The 25,293-nt window shown below is 37.5% G+C and overlaps 1 protein-coding gene across 3 annotated transcripts; it reads right to left on the minus strand.

The window, feature by feature from the left end:
* Nucleotides 1–784: 784 nt before the first annotated feature.
* LOC129279335 (uncharacterized) lies at nucleotides 785–22,374 on the minus strand. 3 transcript variants are annotated; one of them, XM_054915424.2, is made up of 12 exons: nucleotides 22,099–22,374; nucleotides 15,015–17,984; nucleotides 14,441–14,621; nucleotides 12,064–12,213; nucleotides 10,693–11,303; nucleotides 10,022–10,100; nucleotides 7,171–7,244; nucleotides 6,190–6,356; nucleotides 5,368–5,519; nucleotides 4,665–4,766; nucleotides 3,370–3,529; nucleotides 785–2,930 (listed from the first exon to the last, which is right to left on the minus strand). In XM_054915424.2, the coding sequence occupies exons 2-12, from the start codon at nucleotides 17,943–17,945 to the stop codon at nucleotides 2,651–2,653; spliced, it is 4,887 nt and encodes a 1,628-aa protein (XP_054771399.2). In that variant the 5' UTR covers nucleotides 17,946–17,984; nucleotides 22,099–22,374; the 3' UTR covers nucleotides 785–2,650. The 3 variants fall into 3 exon arrangements, with proteins under 3 accessions (XP_054771399.2, XP_054771400.2, XP_063966953.1); XM_054915425.2 differs by having other exon boundaries at nucleotides 22,131–22,151; XM_064110883.1 differs by lacking the exon at nucleotides 22,099–22,374 and adding an exon at nucleotides 20,856–21,100.
* Nucleotides 22,375–25,293: the final 2,919 nt, after the last annotated feature.

Consider the following 25,293-nt stretch of genomic DNA (forward strand, 5'->3'; position numbering starts at 1 on the left):
TACGAGGGAGCAAAATTTTGTCAATTTTTCGTTCTCGTAAACATTATAAAGCTCAGCTGACAATCTTTAGGTAGGGTTATCCTAGTAAATTCACACCCAGCATGATATGACATGAGAGATTTGGGTCAGCTCGTGGAGCTCAAGAATAGGTCAAAAATTCGTGCTTAACCTTTAATCTTATCGTGTATAATTTTTAAGACTAAGTGTTTGAGAAAACAGAATGATGCATTCTGGCATATCCAGAGGTGATGAAATCGACGAGTTCAGGGCGCGAGATAAAGCTATATTAAAATTTCGTGTACTTAAGGTAACAAATTCACTTCTTTTTAAAATCTTGATTTGATGTATGTTGAATAACTGGAGAGCGTTTCATCAACATTTTTGTCCAACAAGTTGTCATATCTGACAACTTTCCTTGATTCTGATTGGCTGAGAGACACTGTTACTATGGTAACTGTCGGATAAAACAGTACTTTCATGAAACGCTCCCCGGATGTTACCATGTTTGAGGAGGCGCGATAGCTCAGTCGGTAGAGCGGGGGACTCGTATTCCGGTGACCCGGGTTCGATTCCCACTTGGTGCGCTAGTGCCCTTTGGTAAGGCATTAATCCTCACTACCAGGTCCTTCGGAGGGGACCTTAAGCCGTCGGTCCTCTGGTTGCTTGCTTACAAGCATTCATGCTTTCTTAGCAATCAGGTAAAAAAATCACCACCACCACCACCACCATCAACCCAAGGTGTGACCATATCAAGCAGAAAGCATGAAACAGATTAAAGAATATATCTTGGAAACGAGTCAACCATTTATTGAGTAACAGGTTGTAATAGGAAGACGTAAATAAATAAAACGTATGATGTACAACGAACATTTACATCTAACAATACAACGAGGAAACGCACCATAAAATTATAAGAGTATAATTGCGCCAGTATTATGATTATACAGTGTTGGCTATTTTGATGACATGGGACGTTATCCCACCGCTGCCACCGAAAATGGAGAAAGTACGACAAAAATGAATTTGGATGCAATTTAAATACTCGTCTTCATTAGCGATCCAGGATTAATATGAGCTTATTAAGTAACCAATCGCAAATACTGCAGGACTGGTAATAGGTTTTCCATTTAATATGTGCAGGAATTTACATGAAATACATCTATAGGTGCCTTCACATATGAACATGAAATGAAATTTGCTTCTTTGTAGGTGAAGACAGAGAGAGAGAGAGAGAGGGGGGCAGGGGGTCGAGGTTGCTATGGTATCATGACTCCTCCTTTAACTGATTTTTGATACGTCGATGGCAGTATAAAGTATCACATTTATCATTTCATGTTGACTCGTATTTAAGCTACACTTTAAACTTAAAAACAAATTCATCAACGAACACACCTTTTACAAGTGAACGACAGCAATAAATGATATACAACGCAATATTTAAATAGAATTGACCTCGTTTATGAATACAGTAGTCCATTATACAGTACAATATGAAGTACAACTTCATGTGAAGAGAACAACTCAAATGGTATCCCGTAATACCAACAGAGGCTAAACAATGAGCCAACGACTTAATTCAGCACAAAAAATCGCAAACCTTACGCTTTAGTTGAAACTTGTATGTAGAGTTATTCCATACAGTATTTATAATGATACATCATAAATTATGAGCATGACCCAGTGACCTTGGATATATGTACATATTTAATAAAATGTATATGTCATCAATTACATCCCTCACTGTGCTGTACAACATACTTCTAATAGATCCAAGCATATTGCATTGGAGATTACGAAGAAGTTAACCAGAAGCTAATGCAAGTACTTTCTAGTGCTAGAAAAGAGGCCCCAAAACATAAACCTAAATGCAAAATGAATTCAAATGCAAAATGATTTAGAATAAATCATCATCGCTGTAATCATCAGTCATACATGTTTATAAAACAGGCAGCTTTCATAATTATGGCAAGCCAGCAGATTTTATTCACTTTCACTTTGCTTGAAAGGCGGTTTCCTTCCGGGAATGAAGCCTTTATTGGTATGCTTGAAATATCAAGAAACTAACAATTTGTAATATCAAGTTAACTGTGCTTAAATTAAAGTCGGTCATTAGCATTTTATCAACTGCTAAACGATAACTCAATTAACTTCTGTTTACTCCGTCGGTCAGATTTATTAAACACTTTATAAAAGCGGAATATGAACATTATGATATGTAATCAGTGCAGCGTATGTAATCTAAGTTTAGTTATTGCTTAACTACCAATAATGATTATTACATTATTACAATTTGCAATCAGGTACCGATGATTACACTTTCAGGATACGGCCATGACGGAAACCCACAGGGATCCGACATGAAGAATTCAAATCATTAGCACCCATCTCACTTTCATAAGTACTTTGGCAATGGATAATCAAAGTACTTTTTCAGATTATCAAAATGTAGCGATTTCTAAGAGAGATTGTTCCATGTTCTAAAACATAAACCGGCACTGGAGACTGTGGTGCTTCCAAAGCAAGTCATACGTGGCATTTCAATAATACTCCTGTACTCTTTGTAGGGAGTTCCGTCTCTGACCTTGCATACATCCTACGTTGCTCCTTGCACAAACAAGTCCCTAGTCTTGTCGATATGTTTGTTTTGGTATCATCTCACGTATTTCAATTCCATACCAAGAATGTTCCTGAGGCTATCATTCAACTCGAGTAATACAACATCTTCACCTTTCACTTCCGGGTCAACAATGCTGTCATCCTCTCTGCTTCTCTTTAGTGTCGACTTCATGATTTGAGATTCTTGAGCTGCTTGGCGGAACTGACACTCCGAGAGTGAGACAGGCTCCAGATCGGGATACGTGTTCAGAAGCTCTTCTTTTGTCACGGATAGTCGCTCTGAAACGTCAGAGAACAGCAGCCAATTTCGGAATCTGTACAAGAAGAATAAGATGTTAAAACGTACTTTGACTTTCGGGCAGTTTCAATATTTCTTAAATGGCAATTTCGAATAAATCAGCTGGTATGTAGCACTACCATCGATTCCATCAAGTTGAGTTGTTCAAAGGATTCCTAACAATCCAGAATATGTATTCCCAGCACCATGAAACACACTTGATATATAATAGACTGATTTTTTAAGATACTAAAATCTTCTTTTTTATACAATTCAGTAGTCAATGAGAACTGATCTAACCCAGTGATTTCAACGTGGTAAGCGGCAATATCACCTATATCAGTTTTTGATATATTAAGACAAAAAATACGTATATAAACCAAGCTAGATTTCTTTTTATAAATTTGAAATATTGCAATGTATTTACTAACATTATTAAAGAAGAATTAGGGTAGACATTTAAGGTTTCAACCTACTTATCATCATTGTCCATGCGAATATTGTAAGATGGTAGGATGGGTTTATCACTCATTTCAAAGAATACTCCTTCATCTTCGTCACCACTCTCCGGTTTCTTGATTTCCTCAGGTCCAGGGACGTCAGCGAAGATGTATGTCTCAGAACTGCTGTTCGAATCTACCAGAAAAACAGCGATCGTGATACAATGGCAATCACATACTATGATATTACTTGGCTTTAGAATTACGAATCAAGATCTGTGATGCGTTTATCTGTCCAAATTATCGTTATGCGCATATGCAACAAAAGAAGAGGAGCTGTTCTGCGCAAGTGCATAGCCAATTATTTTACCAAATACCCGCGTGGCAGCAGTTGTGTCACAAATCTTAAACAGCAACCAGAGATAATTAAAAAAAATGTATTATCCGGAACTTTCGTAGCTGCAAGTAACACTGGGAAAACATTACATAGAAGAGCAATGAAAATGTCATTTCGTCTCATTCTCAGAATAGAGAGTGGCATACCTAGAAATTCTTGTCAAAATTGCAAAAAATGTTCTGACAAGCAAACAAAAAAAGTTCAAATTTTATCAGGATGTGCCATATTTCCCCTATGCTACCCATGCGCACCCCCCTCCCCTGCCCAAGGAATGCTAGTGATGGGCACTATTATGTATGGATATTGACATGGAATAACCCGAGGATGGAGCGCCTTAATGAAACCTCTGAGGCTCATTTACTGAAGAGGTATTTCTCACACGTTTCTACATTGTTCTCGGGAATAAACGGCCTACAACATGTGCTTTCACACTGTAGGTCTAACGTAAACCCCTATTGATAATGGAAAAGAGAACGTTCAGAAAATTGTCGGGCGTCTGGTTTAATCGACGAGGTCTTATTTCTTGCAAAGTGATGGGGTCTAGCCCCCCCGTGGCTAGACACGGAAATTACCAGGGTTTCTACGACAACAATGGGTACTTGTTATGAAGCACAATGGGAAACTTATTCGTGACTGCATCTCTAAGAAGAAACAAGTGAAAAAAATCAAACAAATAAGACGCAAATTGGCGCGTCCGATATTTTGTGACTATTCAATCGGCAAATGATGTACATGTCTCGGAAATGACGCATTCTTACGCAATTAGGAAAAAGAACTCTAATTAAAGTTCATATTGAACGAGTATTACCAGTGTAAAAAAACACACCGATGTTGCCGCAAAGCCCAATCAACATCAATCAATTTGTGAAACGTTCCGAATTGGACGAAAAGCGTGTCCCCCCCAAAAAAAAGAGAGATGTATTTCTGTTCTCACCGAATACACTGCATGATCCGTTGAAACTCCATTGGTAATCAAGAGCGTGTTGCGGAGCGTCTTCGACCTTTGACCTGTCGCCATTGACATCCTGCAAATATCCTGAAAATATCATGGTAAATATACAATATTATCATAACAATATAAACGGAGACAATAATCAACTCATTACGAGACAATAGTTTCATCCTTTGGTGAGGTAACGTATGTTTTTAAAAACGGTTGTATAAATTTGGATCACTATTCGGTACATAATGTATCAAAAATTTTCCATCAATTTCAAATATTCGTTCAGCTATCTCAATAATAAAAATATTTATGTGAACAAAACCTTGAATATCAAGAAAACCTAGTTAATTACTTCATGATAACAATCTTACGCTAATATCATATGTGGGTTAAATCTTAACATCGCTAATCTTATTCCAACCCGAAGAGGGGCAGGTCGTTCCGAGTAAGGTCGTATTCAATCTCATTGCTGTAACTAAGGTTCGGATTAACAGATCATCGGCTCAACACACATTGCCTTCCAAAAATTGTTATTGTTTTGTTAATTCGTTATTGTTAAAGTAGCCCTCCCAGTTACAAATAGTACAGACACCGTGGACCATTGATTGGAATATGAATATTGTCAGTAGCTGAAATTAGCCGAATATTTCCAGTTTTTTGTCTACCTAGGATCAGTAAAATAGTGAATATTTACCGAATATTAATGTCTTCATTTCGCTGCTCTTGTTGAGGGCTAACTTGGTAACCTGACGCCCTGTGTTTGTGGCAAGGAAGGGATCAGCACCATACGCTAACAGAAGTCTGACTAGCTCTACTCGATCATTATCAACAGCGTCGTGGACGGGCCTAACATGAAAACAACAACCATCAAAACGTTAGAGAAATTTAAATCAAGGATGTAAATTTTATTTATTGGGCGATGAAGAATCGTTGAAAGGATTTTTTGACAAAAATTGAACACAAAAGTATGACTAACGATGAAATCATTGGACGTTGGCATAACTGTGATAGATAATTTTGAATCTTTGCAACACAATAAAAAAAATATCTTATTTCATTTTGGCACACTCTTTGTTTTTGGAAAAAAAAAACGATTTGAGATCACTCCCGTAAATTCAGTATCAGTATAGTAATTTCCTTTATTGAGCGAAAGATGACTGCATCTAATTGGGCAAATAATCCGCCAGCGTAACTATTGATTTTGTAGATTGTATTATGGGTGACGTGCGTGGCGTATTCCGTCGCGATCATCATGATCATACGATCAATATCATTAGACATTAAAATAGGGTGACACGACACATGCTCCTGCAACATTGCCCTGCAACATTTGCATCTCAGAGGGCATTTAACTCGCCTAGTCTTTTAGGGTTAATGTATTAAGTTACGCACGTTAAACTATTAGCAGCTTTAAAAGCATTATAAAACGTCATCCTTGTAGAAAGAGATATAATCAAACCAAATTTGATTTTCAATCAGAAACGAGGATCTGCGCCTTGCGTTCGATGTTATTTACCTTGTACCATCTGCAGCACTGGCGTTGACATCGGACCCGTGGCTGAGAAGATATTGAGCGATGTCAATGTGGCCTTCCACACAGCTTTCATGTAGTGCTGTGTAACCTGCATTGTCACGAACATTCACGTCAACGACCCGGTAGTCGATGCAATACGAAAGTATTTCCTGTCAAAGACATAATTTTATTTTTAAATATTAGTATAAAAAGGGAATGGTGTTTCATCATATCAAGAATATTATATAAAGTAAGCTGCCAGAAGAATCCTTGCATATTTATCCACGCATGTTAAGAGCATTTCCTAGCATTTCTTTAATTTCGCAAAATCTCAGCTACTCTAGGTTAGAGACCCCATTATTCTGTTTCTAAAATACCAGTGATATGTTCTTCCGTATTCTACACATCACATTCTGTGTTCTTTGGCGACTTTAAGCAATTGTAGATAGCAAAAATGAACCCCCCCCCAAAAAAAAAAATAATAATAAAAAATACGGAAAATCCATGTACAATATAATCATTGTTTGATTGGCAGATTTGAGGGGGTGGCTCACTACGTAAAGCTTTGCTTTTCTATATTTTTATTTGATTTTCATTATCTTTACTTAAGTTGTCATGGTTTATAGTTTTGGGGCATGATAATTGGATTTTCCGTCAATTTCGTGATTTTTCTCCGTATCGCGGAAAACTGTCAACTCTAATCTAAAAGTTATAACTGACCCAGTGAAGTCAAATTTGGAGTCAGAATTATCCATTACTAATTTTAGAAAACATATTACGAATGGAGAAGAAAAACATATGGAATGATAACTAAACGGGAAAATGTAATACCATATTTGAGGTTCATATCTATAGGGGAAAGTACACGGATCCTATCAAAAGATATATTAGTTGAGAATGTTCATAAATAAGTCCCAATTATGAAGGAAGCATACATGATATGTCAATATCTTCCACCATTATGATTTTCATTCGTCTTCTCACCATATTTCCTTGCGATGCAGCTCGATGAAGGACAGTCTCTCCTAGTTTCTTATTGAGTGGGAAGCGTTTCATTTCTGTCATAACAAGGGATAAAAGAATATAATTACTTTGCATATAAAAACCATTGTTTACAGTTTCGTGCTAGCATGCACGCTATTATTGTGACATTATCATGATGACCAGGTTTCACGTGATCACGTGATAGATGACAATTGCTTTACTTATCAGTATTGTTTTAAATAAAGATTCCAGTAAACAAACCTTCATCTTTATGGCCGAAACAGCGGGGGGGGGGGGGGCATGGGTCAGTTCCCCCCTCCAACAAAAAAGGGGTAATAATGAAAATCTAAATTTTTTACTGAAAATTCTCCCAAAATTCACACTCGCTTTCGAGGTTCTTCGAAAAAAAATTACGCGTCCTGTCCCCAGGAAAAAAAATATGGTACTGCCTTGTCATCTTTGAAGGAAAATGACGATATAGACTGATATACATTCTGTAATCCATTCAATAAGCGACATCAAACCGCTATTAAGATACTTTCAAAGTTTGCAAACATTCTAAGGTATTTTCTTAAAAAGTCATCATTCACTATAGGTTTATAACATTCAATCTGTATAATACTCGATATCACATCATGATCAAGTACATGATACACTTTCAGTTTATACGTTGGCCTACCAGACATGGCTCCTACATACTCAACCACTGTCGGATCCACCGGGGGGGGGGACGAAATGTACTTAATTTTTGATTGAAAACCTTTTTTTCTTTTCTTTTTGCTTGTCAAATTTTTCCTCGGGAAAATGTGCCCCCCTTTTTTTTGTGGAAAATACTTGATCCGCCCCTGATACCCAATCAATCGGTTGTTGATCAATTAACCTATTATGCTCTGCAGTATTATGTTCCAGATTGTAGGAATGAATTTGTTCCCCTAGGGGTAAAATTCAGATGACGTTGCAAATAAATAGTCCCGTATTAAAGCGAGCGAGCAAAACGACAAAGCTTTTTACTCTTCTTTTTTCCTTTTTAAATCTCGCATTATTTGGGTTGGCATTTATTGGAATTATTTCAAACAGGTTTGAATTTTACGAGGGTGGGGGCTCCCGCACCCGGCCCCCGTTGGTACAGTATATTGAAATCGAAACATGAATTTATTTAAAGCCCATAAGCCTCATAGATAGGCCTTGCCCTTAACCAATCCCAATGACCTTCTTCACCTGCCAAAAACATTTCGCCAAAGTTTCGGATATTCGTATTAGTCACGTTTTCGTTTCCTACGTTTCCTTTGTTTATTTTATTGACATAACTTAACGCAGTTATTCTTTTGTAGCAAAGTCTCCTTAAAATGTAAGCTATATCGGAGCTTTCAAGTATCATTAGTATAAATCATAATTCATACGTCCCGGAATAAGAAAAGGGGGCTATGATTGAGCTATTAATGTTTTCATCTGCGTTATCATCATTGTCGTTGTTATTATTACCATCACCACCACCACTTCCATTATCATTATTAATATCATCATCATTATAACAATTATTATTATCATTGATAACACTGTTGCCAATATCATCATTATCGCCATTGTATGTAAAATTTTGGTCGATGATGGATGGCAGTAATTTCCTTCAGCGCAGCCCCCCCCCTCTAAAAAAATCTTAAGATGCAAATCCAAGCTACGCCAGAATATAAAACTGGTATAAAGGACAATGGTTTTGTAGTCATGACTGACATTGTGATCAATACAGCCTTTACGCCGAACGCTTCAAATAACGGAAATATTAAATTCACAATTTCCGTATTTCATAAATGTACATCAGAAGACCTTTATTATCAAAACACTGGTTTTAATTGAAAACACTATTGCGAGCAAATATATCCTTGTTTGCGGCGATGGTGGTCTGTGCCAATAAATATAATTTGATCCCAATACTTCCTTTATGATTAGAGATCTAAGAACGATATTTTGATTATAGCACATAATGATCTTTGACATTTACGATCGAGTTTCAGATGTTGGAGAATGGCTAAATGTAACTTGATCTATTTTACATATTTAAGTGCATAAAATACGAGGAAAACACAAAGACACGTTCGGCGTTTGGTTGAAAAAAAAAAACCCTCAACTATTTTACGTTTTAAAGTGCGTCTCGATATCGAAAGAAAATGACCTTTCATGCTATTTCGTTTATATATCACCGTGACGTTCAAATAACCACCTACAGTAGATTGTTAGGCCCAGAATCATATCCCGTTTGGAGCATGAAAAGTAGGGTATCGTATACGTATACCGGAGGTGATTTTTTTTTGGTCCCTTTTCTTTCAGAAGTCTCGTCTCCAATTCAAACAAAATAGAGAAAAAAATTATTGCCAATACTGGACTTGAAACCAGCCAAATTGCGAATTTAAGTGCAAGAATTATCATATGACGCCAATACGCTAACGAATTCCTTGTGCCCTTGCAAAATTATTTCAAATATTTAGGAGTAGCGGTTTCATGATGTGTAGTAATCTTTGGCTCCCCCCAAAAACCTATCCTGACGTCGGGAAAAAATGCAGTAGGACTAGGTTGACATCCCAAGATAATTTATTAAGGAACAGAAGAGCGAACGAGTGTGTGTGTGGGGGGTGCGCGCGTGTGTGTGTGGAAGGGTGGGTTGTAAAAGCGGAGTGAAATAAGGAACATAATGAACGAGGAAGAAGATAGTGATTGGAGAACGATTTCGTATTTGTGTGTGAGTGCGCGGGGGAATGAAGGAAATTACGAACGTCTGAGTGGGAGTGTGAGGGCGTGGGGTACGATAATAAAGAATGATCAGAGGGGGAAGGATCTCGATTTAATATATTTTTACCTTGAGGAGGATCCGGTCTGATTACCCTTGCGTACTCTGGCAATGTCACTTCCGGGTTAATCACATCATAGTCGGGATCCTGTAATAACATTCAAACATTACATTATTGTTCCACATGAATTGAAACCATGTAGGACTGACTAATCATGGCTTTGGATGAGGAACTGACTTATCAAAAATCAATTATTATGTATGTAAACAAAGCATACAAGAGACCATCTGTTGCATTGGCTTGTAGATTGCACACGATACAATGCTTCAAATGACGCTATAATAATAAAAAAGGCGTTTATTTCACTATGGAATCTTACATGTATTGAACTGAAGTTCTGATGAAGCCATTGGTTTTAATCTAATAATACATATGATTAATACATATTTTATGGTATGGATATAATTCAATGGGGTATCTTTGATAAACGGAATGGGGGTGCAACATTTTATTATGAAAGCTGTGCCATATTGGGTTGTTTATTATGATTTTCCCATTTATGTCTAACTTAATCCCCCCCCCCCGAAATTGGCACACTGGTTCACATCCCTCTTGCCACCCCTGGCGCCACTAAGAATAAGTAGCTATATTTATTATCAGATACCAAACCGACCACGTACATCATTTTCTGAACTAAATTAATGTCGTACATATTTGAGTTATATCATCAATCATTCACCTGAACAAAATCTTCGTAGTCGCTTTCATTTTCTTTGTCTTCGCATGGCGACATGATCTCAAGCTTAGGTGGTTCCGGGGATTTCGGCGGGCCGAGATTTTTTGTCTTACGCTTACACTTCCGGGCGGACTTGCGTGGTCTTCCCCGCCGGCGTGGCCGGGATGGAGGCATCTCTTCCTCCTCTTCCTGTTTCTCGTTGGTGCTTATACTGCGAAGATTGACGAACTTCAGTTTAATATGGTTGGGTGTGTTCTGGTCTAGAACGACTCGCAGTGGTTTGTTCGGACTGTCCGATGCTTTTTCAAGGCCTGTTTCTGTTGTTTCTTCGTCTTGCGGTGGTCCTGGACTACTTTGCATTGAAGTCTTTGAAGTGGTTGGAGTGTTCTCGTCTTTAGATTTGGATCTTGGGCGACCACGTGGTTTCTTCGTCTGAGGTACGTAGTCTTCATCCTGTGCGGTGTCATCTGTCTCCGTAGCGCTGACATTCTCCATATTGTTGCACTCTCGAAGTCGACGCCGTCTCTCCATCACTTTTGCATGTTCCTTCTCGATCTCCAGTTCGTAACGAATGTTACGGGCATCGTACATCGATCGATAATTCCTTATTCGACCTAAATGGATAGTAGGTGAGAAGAGGGATGAAGTTTTAAAAGGGCAATACAAAGACTTTTGAAGCCCAGTGAGAATTATTATGCTCTTTAAAGGTCAAAATTGGGTTTTCATTAGTGCCATTGATCATCATCATCATCCTCGTCATTATTCTCAAACCATTGTCAATATTATCGCTATTTTTAATGACAGGAAGAATGTTGGAAGATAAAAAAATACAGACTGGAAAGTCCTTATTTTGTATATATCCACCTTCATTGTGTTAAAAATGACTGGTGTCCGTCGTTGACAAAATACGTCTTTCTCTTTCTGCGATTCAGCCGAACAATTCGAATAAAGAAAATTATCATTGAAATGAGTGATAACATTCCTGGCCCTTTATGCAGTGATTTTACTTTTAGTAGGGGTGGCGGGCCGGCCTCGAGCCCAATTTTCATCGAAGAAATGATTATAGAACACTGTAACACAACAGTAGTTAATTAATCAGAATGCTACGACAAGCCTCTTGATAGCAAATTGAAATGTTTTGTAAAAATTGAACATGAATATCATTCTTATTATGAATATGCATTATTGTGATTAATCATGAAATTGTAGGGGGAAAATGACAGTACGATTTGGCAAATTATGTCGTCGGTGACGTTTGTCCCGAATTTCGTTCGACTGCCAAGATTGAGTGGGGGAGGGGGCTCCACGCCGTTCCTCCCCAAGGGTGATAATCAAAATACCCCAGTTTGTTTTAAAGTTTAAACCCGTTCTTACCTGATCCAGAATTTCTCGTTCGTCTTTCTAAGATAGTAGGAATAAAGTCTTGAAATCTTGACCTCATCATTGCTGCCATGTCTGAAGATAGTGGCAAGGATGACCTACGAGGCCGACCCCTCTTCTTACCACTCTGAAGAACTGGAACATCTGGGTAAAATGCGAGAAGTAGGGAAAACATCTAAATGAATAATAACAAGCCAAATAGTGACCAGCCGAATTATGGATTTCATTTTAATCCCATGGATTTACTTTTAAATATCATAAGATTTTAAATTCAAATCTTTTAGCTTTATATAGGTTTAAATACACAAGGTTCAAATCTAAATCTAACATTCAGTTGGTCACCATTCACAATCCTTGGAAGTTAAAGGTGTTTTGATACAAAGTTCTATTTTGGTGATAGATTTTTGGGGGTCTATGACCCCTAAGCCCACCCCAATCTGTATGCAGTGTTCAATACCCCCACATAAGTCAGTCATATTTTTATCCAAGATATTAGGTCTTTTCTTACCTCTCACATAATTCGTGTAATTTAGCAAATTGTCATCATAACGTCTTCTTGATTTTGGTGAATTATGAAATAAAGAGCGGAATTTGTAGAAACAAAAAAATGAATGAATCAAACAATAACACAAAAATGTAACATGTTAAGCTTCCCACGCTGGTATGGAAATAAAAAAAAATGTTTTTATTGTTTTACGCTTACTGTATTGCTCATTTCAAACATGACACCACGCTCATTTCCACCGCAAACAAACCTGATTGAAAAACTTCAAATTTGTTTACAGGCCGAATAAAAACCAATCGATATGGTGAAATATTGGTAGTGTGGCTTTGGTACTCGTTATCATAAACACAATAACGAGATAAGAGTTTAGCCTTCTACATTTACTTATGTTTATAAAGAGAACAATGGTTCAAGGTTATAATTATAAAATATTGTTGGCTTCACCCCTCCCCACCCCTACTGCATGTCTTTATGGTGGTTCTTTCCTTCCTCGTTAATTTATCTATAAGTAAAAACTTCTACTCGGGCAGACACTTGAGAATGAAAATTAACATTGAGAACATCCTTCCTGGGGCCCGTTGCAGAAAGAGTTGCAATCAATCGCAACTCTAAAAAATCACACGCAACTTGATTTTCAATCAATCAACAGCGCGCATTTTGGATTTGCGATTGATTTTTTTGACTTGCGTTTAAACGCAACTCTTTCTGCAACGGGCCCCTGGTACAATGACTAATGATAACAATAGAAACTCTATACTTTAACAAAGATACAAATGTGGTCTTTCATTCCTCTTGTAAGTCTTGGTTAAGCCATAAAGATTTATGGAATTAAAGGTAGGTCTTATTCATTAAAAAACAATGGTATATTACCATGTTGAATAAGGTACGCGCTTGATTTGAGGTAAAAAAAAAAAAAAATAAAATCAGGCAAAATCAATTAAGAAAGAAAACTTGTTCCTTATGGATTTTCAGAGAAACTTAAATTCGATAAACATTTTCTATTTTATCATAGCTTTTGAAATTGATTTACCAAGGGTACTCAAAAACTGTCAAGGGAGCTGGGGTTGCCACACAGTCAAGCTTAGCTTTTAGTGGCAACCCCTGCAACCTTCTAAAAATCGATATGTTTTAATAGAAAATGCAATTTTGTTCAATGTTTTGCTTGTCAGTTATATGTATATTATTATTGTATTTTCTTTGTTAATGTGTTTATGAAAAAGTGTTGCAGAAACTAATAAATGAAATAAATGAAAGCTTCGCGTATTACGTAAACACTGGCTCCCAAATGGCGGAGATTTGTGAACAAAAACTCTTTCATTTGTTTGTTTGTTTTGGATTTTGTTTTGCTTGTCCAATATATCTGACAATCAACTGAACAAAACACTAGCACCACTTATTAAGAAATCGTTCTCAGTGCCTTGCGTAAATAGAAAAAAAGTAACGATTATTAATTTTTGGATTCAATAACTTTATTTGTTATGTATAGATGTTATAATCTCAAATGGTTTGCAATATACGTTAATTTCTGCTTTCGTGGCTTTATTTTCTGATATTGATCGAAAGAATTTTTGTTAATTAGAGTAACTTAAAATGACCCGTGTTGGATGTTCTCTTTCTATATGCTTGATATTTTTCAAATGTACGTTTAGCACTATGTCTTCAAGCGTTTATAAACTCATGGGACGCCATAAAACGGAAACAGAGAGATAAAGGTTCTACTGCGCCTTGTAGAAATTCCCATGATAAAATTTACGACCTTTGATTAAATGCATTTATAATTCATCTGCGTCAATTGTAACTCAACTTTCTTGCATGGCCCGTTTGATTTCGGGAATCGATTTACAACTGAACGTTAGAATCACTCACTTGACACTGATCGCTGTAGTCGTATTCGCCTTCTGAACTTGCTTAGCTTTCGTCTCTTTCTCCGCTGCACTTGTTTTAATCGAGGACTAGTTTTGCCATTTTCCTCTGGACCTGGTGTCTTCTCTGTTTTGTCGCCACCCGAGACCTGTTTTTCTGATTCGTTGAATCTAATGATGGCTCGCTGCAAAGGGAAACAAAATAAAGTTCTATTATAATAGACGTCTATTAATAACGGCTAAGTTTTATCATATAGGAACAAGAGGTGAAGAAAAGCCTTTGGCAACATCAGAATAAATCAGTCCTTTGACGAAAATTTATTCCACTTAATTACAATTCTCTTTTGAAGGACAACAAATTTTCATGTAATGTGATGCCACTCCCTAAAAGAACAAGTTGACGTACCACAAATACTGCAATATTTTTCTTGCAGATCATAACGTGATTATAATCACCTGGGACCCTGCAACAGTGGCATAAACGTCCTCTACGAATGTGTTTATTGTTAGTAGTAGCATATCATACAGACATGTTGTACAACAGGCACAGAATATGTGCAAATATAAAGATTCGGTACCTGTAAAGCACGTTCCTTGCTTCCAAGCGATGCTGTATCAGCTTGCATCAGATCATTCACCTTCTGACTTCCTTCAACTTCGTTCTTGACATCAGACGGTGCATCTGAATTCTTTTGCTCTTCACCCGCATTTCCGTTTTCCCTCGAAACCTCGACTGTTTTTTCAGGTGTCAGTGGCTTCACCTTGCGTTTTGGTTTGGGTTTAGAAGAAATCGGTTTTATATCTGCTGTTTGGAATGACTGTGTAAGATAGACATCAGAGAAAGGTTTCCCAAACGACCTCTTAACGTCAATGGCAGATTTCAAGTCTGGGTCTTCCTCCTTTGAGTTCTCTCCAGGTGGCAAACGCCCACCTAAGCCGAGAGCATCAAGGATAGGTGGAGTGACTGGAAGTGTGGGGGATGGTTTCCTTGTCTCCTTGACCGGTAAGCACTTCCTTTCTTCAACGTTTTCTGCTGGTTCGCTCACGGACTTGTGTTCTTTCTTTGAATTCCCAGTCAAGTCTACTACAGGGGTCATTGTCAACCGGTCACTAGTAGAATTGTTTTTCGAACACAGATTGTGATCAGCAGACGCTATCTTATTTTGTGTTTTATCCGACTGGAGGACATTATTTTCTTGAAGTTCCATTTCTCGAGAGAGATAATTTTTGAACCAGTCCTGACTTGAAGAAACCAGCTGACGGGCTACAGTAGACATCACATCAGGAGTAACTTTCTTTTCTGCTGATGAAAGTGACATTTGGGCAGCAATCGCATCGTCATAGGATGGAAGTCGACTACTTCTTTTCGCTTCAGGTTGTCCTGCCGCTTCACCATTTTGTTTAGCGAAATGAGGCTTGCGTGAATAGTCGGCAGTTACATTTTCGTTCATGACTGACTGTTGTGAAACGTCGTTTTGGGGCAATCTATTTTGCGACAAGCTGGGAAAGTTATTACTCAAGGTAACATTGTCCGTAGATTTTGCCATGTTTTCGCGAGATTGTCTTGCACTGTGCGGTGATGCATCTTCTACGGATGGTGAGATATTGCTCTGCATTCTCTTATGTCCCAAGCGAGAATCTGACTTTAATGATCGTATTGCCCGCTCTTCCATCATCTGTGCAACCATGAGTTCATGACGATCACGTTCTGACATCCGGGCCATCAGAAGACGCTCTCTGACAGGGATACTTGACAGTTTCTTTGCAGCCACGCCTTTATAGGAATTGTAAAGCATCTGTTGTGCAGCGACACTTCTCTGGACTTCAGCAATAGCGTTGTGAAAAACATTGACGGCTCTGGTGTCGGAGGATGTTGATCTTATTTTCCTCTGAACTGGTTCATCATGTGGGCTGGAAGAAGGGCGTTTAATCGCTCGGCGCATCTCTGATAAAGAGTTGACTTCTGCATGTGGAGAGCATGTACTGACTGCACTGCGATCTTCAAGAGGGGAGATAGATGGTGAGGGTTTCTTGTTACCCTGTGGTACAGAAATACCATGCCTTGGTGGTGGAGACATCGTGTGTGGAATATTTCTTACGGTATGCTTTTGACTTTGACCTGTCCTTGCTGCGTTGTACGCAGCCATAGCTTCTAAATATTCTGGACTAGGATGGGCGCGAACTGCTCTTTGCCTGACGAGCTTATTTACAAAAGCTTCCTCATCGTGGATAGCCCGATTGGCTAAACGTTTATTGTTAAATTCAGCCATCATTTCTTTACGATCACGTTCGTTCTTCGCGTAATCCAACAGTCGACGATTGTTATTAACGTCTTTCATGAGCTGACGTTGCCGACGCATGATCAAGTCTTGTTGTTGTTTGATCATCGCCTGCTCTCTAGCTCTAACCTGTGCAGCAAATCCACTTGGTTTACTTGCAGCAGCAATGTGGGAGTCAATAATATGTTGTTGTTGAGGAGTGTATTGTGCTTGCTTGGCTTCATGATTCCTTCCCATAAATCCGTCTGTTGCCCCTGAATGTTTTTTCTGCAATAATGGTTCATGGGTCGAGGAAGATTTTGACGAGGTGCAAGTCTGCAGACGATTAGGTATTTGTTTAGCAAAAACATCAGAACTTGCTTTCGGTAATGACATCATTTGACGATATGCGCGTAGTAGATCTTGGTCTGACTGCATTGCTGATAACTGAGCGAGCTGCCTCTCAATGGCTAATGTCCGAATATCCGAAGGTGACAACTTCCGTTGTACAGGTTTAACAGAAGCTGTACGAGCTGTGTCCAGGCTCTTCCTATGAGCATCAAACATCCTGCTAGTATTATGAGATCGGCAGTTGACATCACCAGTGGGTACCGTCGATTTCGCCATTTCCTTCCTCGCCTTGGCTGCAGCAGTTGCTGCATGTCGGGCCATAGCCTGTTTGACAGCTTCCTGTGCTGCATTTGAAGCTTGAGCTTGCAATGCTGCGATGTTAGCTGCCTCCGTACGAACACGTTGTTGCATGGCTGCGTAATTCATCATGGCCTGTCGATCAGCGCCACCGGTCTTTGCTTGATGACCCTTGCTGGCTTGCGGAACAGGAACGGATGCCTCTGCGCTTCCTCCACTGCGAGAGAACTGTGCTTTCCGAGGCTGAACGTACGCCAATCCTCTTTGTAGAGGATACTTTGTCGATCGTAGTGGAGGCACTTTAGTTTGGTCCATTCCATTAAAGTTAGTGTGAAGGTTGATTGGTTGTACCTCAGATTGGACATGACGAGGTGTTCCGTTAGACACATAGGACTGTGGTGCAGCAGGAATAGTGGACTTGTTGCTCTTTTTAGACAGGTCAAGCGGCTTGCTGAGGTCTAATGGTTCATCAGATCCAACAGAACCAAGGTCGACCACTGGTAACCTATGTGTCTCATGGGTCATTTTATTAGATGGTCCATTCATTGTTGTTCCTTCGATTCGACGAGCGACGACAGCATTGGCTTGGTTGTGGCGTATCATTGTCGCTGGTTTTACATTTGGTCAGTCATGCATAAAAACCTGGGATTGCAAAAAAAGAGAAATATGGAAATACTTGAAAAGACACTTACACACAATAATTTGCAAAATAGAGTAATTTCGTTTAAATTATTGTGAAAAGTTATGAAGGTTGTGTTAAAAAGGGACAAATGGGCATTGGAGCGGAGAATGAAAAAAAGTAAGAAAAAAGAAGGCAAGAAAGAAATAAAGAAAGAAAGATAGATAGAAGGAAAGAGAAAAATGAAACAAAGGACAGAAAAGGATAGTGAAAAGGAGAAAGATAAAAACAAACTGAAAGAGAGAGGGACATAGTGCAAGGAAGATGGACAAAGGGATAGAGGAGAGAAAGATAGCGAGAGATTAATTTTAATTTATCATCATAATCGTGACAGTACACACAAAAATAATAATACTGTTAGGCTGGGGAAGCTTGTGGATCGTTAGTATGGCAATTTCTATATATATGATAGAAGGAAGAACAGAATTTTTATTCCATATTCGAATCAGTTTATCAAAGCAAGTTACCCCCGAATGAATTTTGCAGTTTTCCTTCCTCTTCTATGATGTTCATAACAGATGGTCATTATTGCCGACTATGCGTTGTGTGATTTGCTTGATATTAACTCATATTCCATACAATTATTCCATACAATCCATACAATATTCCATGAAATAAATGAATTTGAATTTGAATTTGAATTTGAATTACCAAATACTTTCTTCGGGATTATTAGTCGAGTAATCAATTATTTAGTACTGATCGAATAATTATTCTATAAATCTCAAAGTTATTTAGTATTTATTTGTCAAGTAACTAATCGTTTTATTCATTTGTTTAGAAAATCAAAATTTTGAAAATAAACGTCAATGTTGAATGAATAAGATACCTCGTTTTTTCATTTCTTGTCTGTAATACGCTGTTTTAAAAAGGCACCTTTAAACACGTGTATTCCCTCGTATCAACTGTAATTTTTGTGATGCATACATGCAAAAGCTTATCCTACATTTTCAAAGCAGTATTTGGATAAATTTTGAATGTTTGACGTTACCTAAATAACAACATAAAAAAATTGCGTGCAAAGTTTCTTTTGATTTTTTGCTTAATGGAGTCGATCTAAGGAAAGGATTTTTTTCACCCACGCACGCACAATGTGCAGACGCTCTAATGATCACGCAGTATTTACTATTGTGTTTCCAGAGACAATAGCTGCATTCATGAAGATGCAGGAGACGAAAATTGAATGGCTAAAAGAAAAGGTGAACTTCACAATTTTCAAGAATTCATTACAAAACTCCAAAGTACATACATAATGAAAAAAAATGCGCTTTTGGAAACATGTGGTCACGTTTGTCATCAGGTCATGTATGTGCAGCAATATGATGTTCCCCCATCCCCACGACCCCGGGCAATGTTTAAGAACTGACACGTACAATGAACACAGAGAATCTTAAACAAACGACCAGACGTTGATCCTAAATGTCAAACCTAAATGCGGGGTGAGACTGTGCCTGAAAAAAAAATAACAAAAAAAAGGTCACCAGTAAAATTGGTGAACATTTCGACCCCGAAAACTTTGGCAAGGCAAGAAAAAATTGTCATCGCTCATTTTACAAGGTGCACAATAAATGCAGTTTATATAATGCCCATGGAAATTTCCCAATTTTACGGGGTGCCCTGCACCTTCGCCCCCCCCCCTTCCGTGGATCAGCGCCTGCTAAGAAGAAAAACTAACGGACTAATGAAAAAGTCTTTCGAATAATTCCAATTACTAAATCACCGCATCAGATATTTTGAACAATGAAAGAAATACCAAAAAAAAATCAAAGTTAAATACGACCAAGTTCCATTTCATTACGTTTCAGTTGTGAGACGGATGTCAGATTATAAAGATATATAAATAGAGCGTGTGTAATTCCCTATCAAGATCACATATTAATATAGGCTACTGTATAATACGTAACTAAAGAAAAATATATCAAGGTAATTCGCGTTACAAAGTTCAGTAGTATTGAGTCGTGTAATACATCAAATTTCAATGTCCAAACTTAAGAACTAACGTCAATATCGTTGACCGCCAATTATATTTCATATTCATCTGTATATGTCGTTCAATAAAGCTGACCGATTGGATTAAGTGAATGCAAAATCATGAGATCGATATTCTATATTAGCTTTTTTTCGTAAGAAAGAAATTTATAGCAATCGGGGTATAATAAGAATAAAAAATGACGACATGTACTGCATTAACCTTATAACCGACAAGGGTAATGATTAGGAGAAGCTTAACGAAAACATAAAGAATCGGCATTGATGGTGCAGTACGATCGATCATCCTTTTATTCTGATCTGAATTTGACCTTTGTTGCCGAATCTACCATTTACCAATTGAGTAAAAAGAGATCGTAAGGGAAGGATTACTCGACCCTGAAGCGATTTCATACCCCCCCCCCTTCCCTTCATCTCCCCACCCCACCTTTCACTACCCGTCACGCACGAAGTACGTCAATAGCGATAATCATGATTATGACCAAAGCGCACACATTAATAATGGGGCTATTTTCACAAGGTCTACGAATGATGACGATTTCGGCATACCACGCATAAACCCCTTATACCAGCCACCGCGTACCGATCTGTGTGCAAGGACTGGAACATTATTTCATATGGTCGGAGATGAGTGGGGTTATAACACCGCGGCCATGTTGAATAGTTTAAATACCTTGACGATGCATACCAGCGACAGCCGGGCTGATTTTAATTTGCATATGAAAATAAAGCGCTTTATATCGGATAACAAAAGAATGAACCACACGCCAAATAATACTCTTTCGTAATGTCACGAGTAAAAAGATATCCGCATAAAATTATAGAGAGAAAAAAAATAGACCTACCTACAAATTTAACCACGCTGTAATATTCAGGTCTACCAGTAAAATGAAATTTAAAAAAGTCGGAATGGTTATTGATAGAAGTAATGGCAAATGTTGAACAAATACACCGCCTTGCGAATATCTTGTATATACTAAAATGGCCTTGGAGGACAATTGAATTTATGAAATATTGCAGCGATCATTCGCCACACCCAGTACCGTCTGCCTTTGTCCTTGCACGAACTGCTAGTCATAAATATCTGCGTAGATGATAAGCGCGTTTAACTTGCTTATTTTGGTTACATTGGCCTTCTCTTTACTGGTTTCCTTCAAGCTGAGAGAGTTATTTCCCTGCTTCAAGTTATCCACACCGATTAATCGCTTTCGAATCCGATACCAACTTCCAAGTAAAAAAAAATATTGGATTTCTTTTGAGATGTTTAGCCATTAAAAACGACAAAACCATAGATATAGCATACTTCCTGGTCATGGGATAAAGATAATTTATTTAGTTTTGTTACTCATTGGAAGATATGCAAATTAAAAGGTTTTGTTTCCAGTACAATACATCACCCTTAACTAACATGCGTGTTTCGTAACATGATATTATCGAATAATTCCCCAGGGTAACTCAGTTTCGGTATCTGTACTACATGCAAGCAAAGTGATGCAAACAAGTCTTTCAACGAAAAGGAAGAGAAATAGAATATTTAATACAAATACAGAAATACAATTGAATTAGTGTAATACGCTAGCAAACGGGATCGGGTAGACGTAATGATATCCGACAACATAAATCAACGAAAATGAAACGCTGATGCTTGGACGATTCATTTTACCATAATGAATACGTCATTTGATATTTTCCACGTAAAAAAGAAAACAATACAATTATCATAACTAACTTGTTTTGCAATAACCAAAATGGGTAACACACAGGCCACTAAAAGAAGATATTTGACCTATATTAACGATTAAAATTGCTCATTTATTTAACATTAAATTCATGGAAATGTTTTGCTATTCAAAAATTTCATGAATTTATTCATATTTATAAGAGTTTTAAAAACACTACACATTCATTAAACTTATACCGGCAAACATCATCATGTACGTCGATTGAAAACGAAGAATATCGCATAAGCATCACGCTCAACTCAGGGAGTTGATGCTAAGTCGGAATGATAAAATACGGAGCCGATAAGTACAAGTTGAAATGGTACCATAAATACGAACACGAGAAAGAAGGGACGAAAATGCTTACCGCCACAAAAAAGCAGACCGAACGTTAGTTACCTCACAAAGAGCTATCGCCGAAATATAAGATCTACCCCGAATTACATGCTACCCTCGCACGGCATATCAAGGCATTATTGTAATTGCGAACCATTTTATCTATGCTTGGGCATGTATTAATTCACTCCAATCAATAAACTGTGCAATGGTTAGGAAAAAGGAGAGAGAAAGAGATAGGGAGAGAGATCAAGCACGCCGATTTCTAACGCACACACTTACACACACACCCACACACAAACTAAACGATCGTTTGCACAGTCAAATCAGCTTAATCACGAGAACGAATCCGGAAAAGAAATGAAAAAGGTACTGCCTTTTAATAAAGACAGTAAGGTATTCTAAATTACCACTAAAACTATCGTTAAATGAATCAAGATTTTCATCATGGCTCCTCTGTTCGGGCTTTATATCTTTCTGTATATTTTAAAATATGTTAAGAATGTACGGTATCCGTTTTCAAGCAGACAACGTCAGAGGCCATTTCCCTCGCAGCTTGTTTGATATTATTCAAGGTAAAGTTTCATATAGAAAATACAGGTAGTATAATGAAGTCATATATTGCGAGACGATTGATAACGATTCATTTGCATGTCAACAAAAACGGCAACATTATATAGAGCAGTAATGTTTTTTTGTTTAATAAATGTAACTCATTAATTCAACTATATTGATTCACTTGTGTAACGCACAGCAAAAACTGTGGTGTTAACCGGTGTACATAGAGGACCACGCCAGTTGTTTTACACCGGTGTTAAATTGGTGGTGTTAGTTTTACACCCATAGGTGTTATTACCACACCTTTGGTTGTTATATTTACACTCTTTGGTGTTATGTTCAATCTCTAGGGTGTAGTTTTAACACCTCAGGGTGTGGTCCTCTATTAACACCAACTGGTGTCAGTTTTAACACCACAGTTTTTACAGTGCGGATGTTCGTTGTTTTTACTCATGTTATCTACATGTATACTGTTTTACATGAGGAGATAAAATCGTCATTTACTTTAAAGATTTATTTACGACATTTCAGCGCAAGCGGTCGATCTATATAATTATTCATAACCTTAGTCAATATCTCTAGAGACATCCATTCTCATGGAATAACAATTACCCCCATATAATATTCTGGCATTTCTTTATGTAATCGAATCATTTCATTAAAATTGTCCTCTCCTACTTTTTTTTTTTGGGGGGGGGGTCCTGCAGACTGAACAAGCGTTGCTTTTTTATGCAGGTTCCCTCAGTCACATACTTTAAATTATCTTTGATTTCAAATCGCTGTATTATTTAATTTAGATTAAATGGTGCCATGTCTGATTTGTACACCATGATAATTCTCCTGATTTTATATTGTTTTGTATTGTGTTCATAAGTATGTGAAATGTGTCAAATAAAGGCAAATATCTAATATCATCTCTGAGAAATCGCTTTTCTTTAGATTTTCTCTTCCTTAAAGGTCAAGTCCACCTCAGAAAAATGTTGATTTGAATCAATAGAGAAAAATCAGACAAGCATAATGCTAAAAATTTCATCAAAATCGGATGTGAAATAAGAAAGTTATGATATTTTAAAGTTTCGCTTTATATTTTCACAAAATAGTTATATGCACAATTTATTCACAGGTAAATGAAAGAATCGATGATGTCCCTCACTCACTATTTCTGTTGTTTTTTATTGTTTGAATTACTATACAATATTTAAAATTTTACAGATTTGAAAATAAGGGCCAACTTGACTGAACCATATGGTATTAAACAATGCTAATTAAACATGTTAAGGGAGGAATTAATTATTGTTTCACTTGACAATGAGGAGAAAATTAGAATATTTCATATTTCATGTAATAAAATACAAAAGAAATAGTGAGTGGATGACGCCATCAGTCTCCTCATTTGCATATCGACCAGGATGTGCATATAACTGTTTTGTAAAATTAAGCGAAACTTTAAAATGTCATAACTTTCTTATTTTACATCCGATTTTGGTGAAATTTTCTGTGTTATGCATGCTTGTTGGATTTTTATCGTTTTATTCAAATCAACGTTTTCTTGGGGTGGACTTGACCTTTAAATATAGGCAACGATTCAAGTATCGTTTGCCGCGCTGCTTGCGGAATTTATGCAAGATTAATGGGAGTTTTATTAAAGAAAACAAGAAAGAAATCCTTAATACACAACGTCAAAAGTGTTTCAACCAATCAGCTACTTCCTATAATGCACATGCAAGGAAATTCATTGTTAAATTCATGATTATGATGTGAATAATCTCAAAGCTTGTCCAAGGCCCAGGGTCCTCGAAGTAAAGACAAGATTGCCGTAAACGAAAAACACGCGACATTTGAGCTCAATTTCGTCATGACACTAAAAACCAGAACAAAACTCTACGGGGTGTATCACGTATGGTTCGTGGAGGGAGCAATACAAAAATGGGACACATCGATGTTTAAATTGAGATCTCCGACGTATTATTGCCCTAGTCGCTCTATTTTCCTCTTCAAAATTGATGGTTTTCTTCTTCCCCTATCTTTGAAAGCAATATTACTGCTATATTACACCCGGTACGATAATATCAACAAAGTGTTTCTTGGCTTCACATCGAATGTTATTAAAGCCCGAGCGCACATCTTCAAACAAAACAAGACATTTTCTCACACTTCCTCATAAAGGTTACCCTTTCACATCGCTCAGTTTCATAAAATAACTGGGCTCGAATGAAAATATAACAACATTGTATAATCTACGTGTAAATGTATTCTAATAATGCAATAGTAATACTTTAAATCCTACAGACAGAAGAAAAGGGAAAGTTCATTGTTAATTAATGATAAAGATCATTACAATGTACAATCTTTCTTGAAGTAGTACTAGAAATGGGCACACGGAGAGTACGGGGTGGGGAAAGGACATGTACTTGAAGGTGTTATTTGAGTATAGGTGTAGGACTAAAACCGTCTATTATTATATCCGCGAGGTAAGGACGCAGTACAGCGGAACAATTAAAGCGATCTTGTTACAATCGCTAAATCGCTAGATGTGTATCGTGTAAAGTGCTGTAATAAATGTATGCTGATAGAGCTGAGAAACGGACATTGACGATTTGGAACACCTTATGATGGTGGGTTTAAAGCTAAAGAAATATTCAAACAACAGTCCCCCTCCAAAACAAAA

This window comes from Lytechinus pictus, chromosome 16 (assembly GCF_037042905.1).
Source record: "Lytechinus pictus isolate F3 Inbred chromosome 16, Lp3.0, whole genome shotgun sequence".
Lineage (NCBI taxonomy): Eukaryota > Metazoa > Echinodermata > Echinoidea > Temnopleuroida > Toxopneustidae > Lytechinus > Lytechinus pictus.

What these genes read in the sequence shown, in the direction of transcription:
- LOC129279335 (XM_054915424.2), bottom strand. Translation starts at nt 17,945, where the DNA reads ATGATACGCCACAACCAAGCCAATGCTGTCGTCGCTCGTCGAATCGAA. An exon ending in AACGAGAAATTCTGGATCAG is followed by an intron (nt 11,304 to 12,063) that starts GTAAGAACGGGT and finishes CTATCCATTTAG; the next exon opens with GTCGAATAAGGAATTATCGA. An exon ending in CTGCATCGCAAGGAAATATG is followed by an intron (nt 6,357 to 7,170) that starts GTGAGAAGACGA and finishes TGTCTTTGACAG; the next exon opens with GAAATACTTTCGTATTGCAT.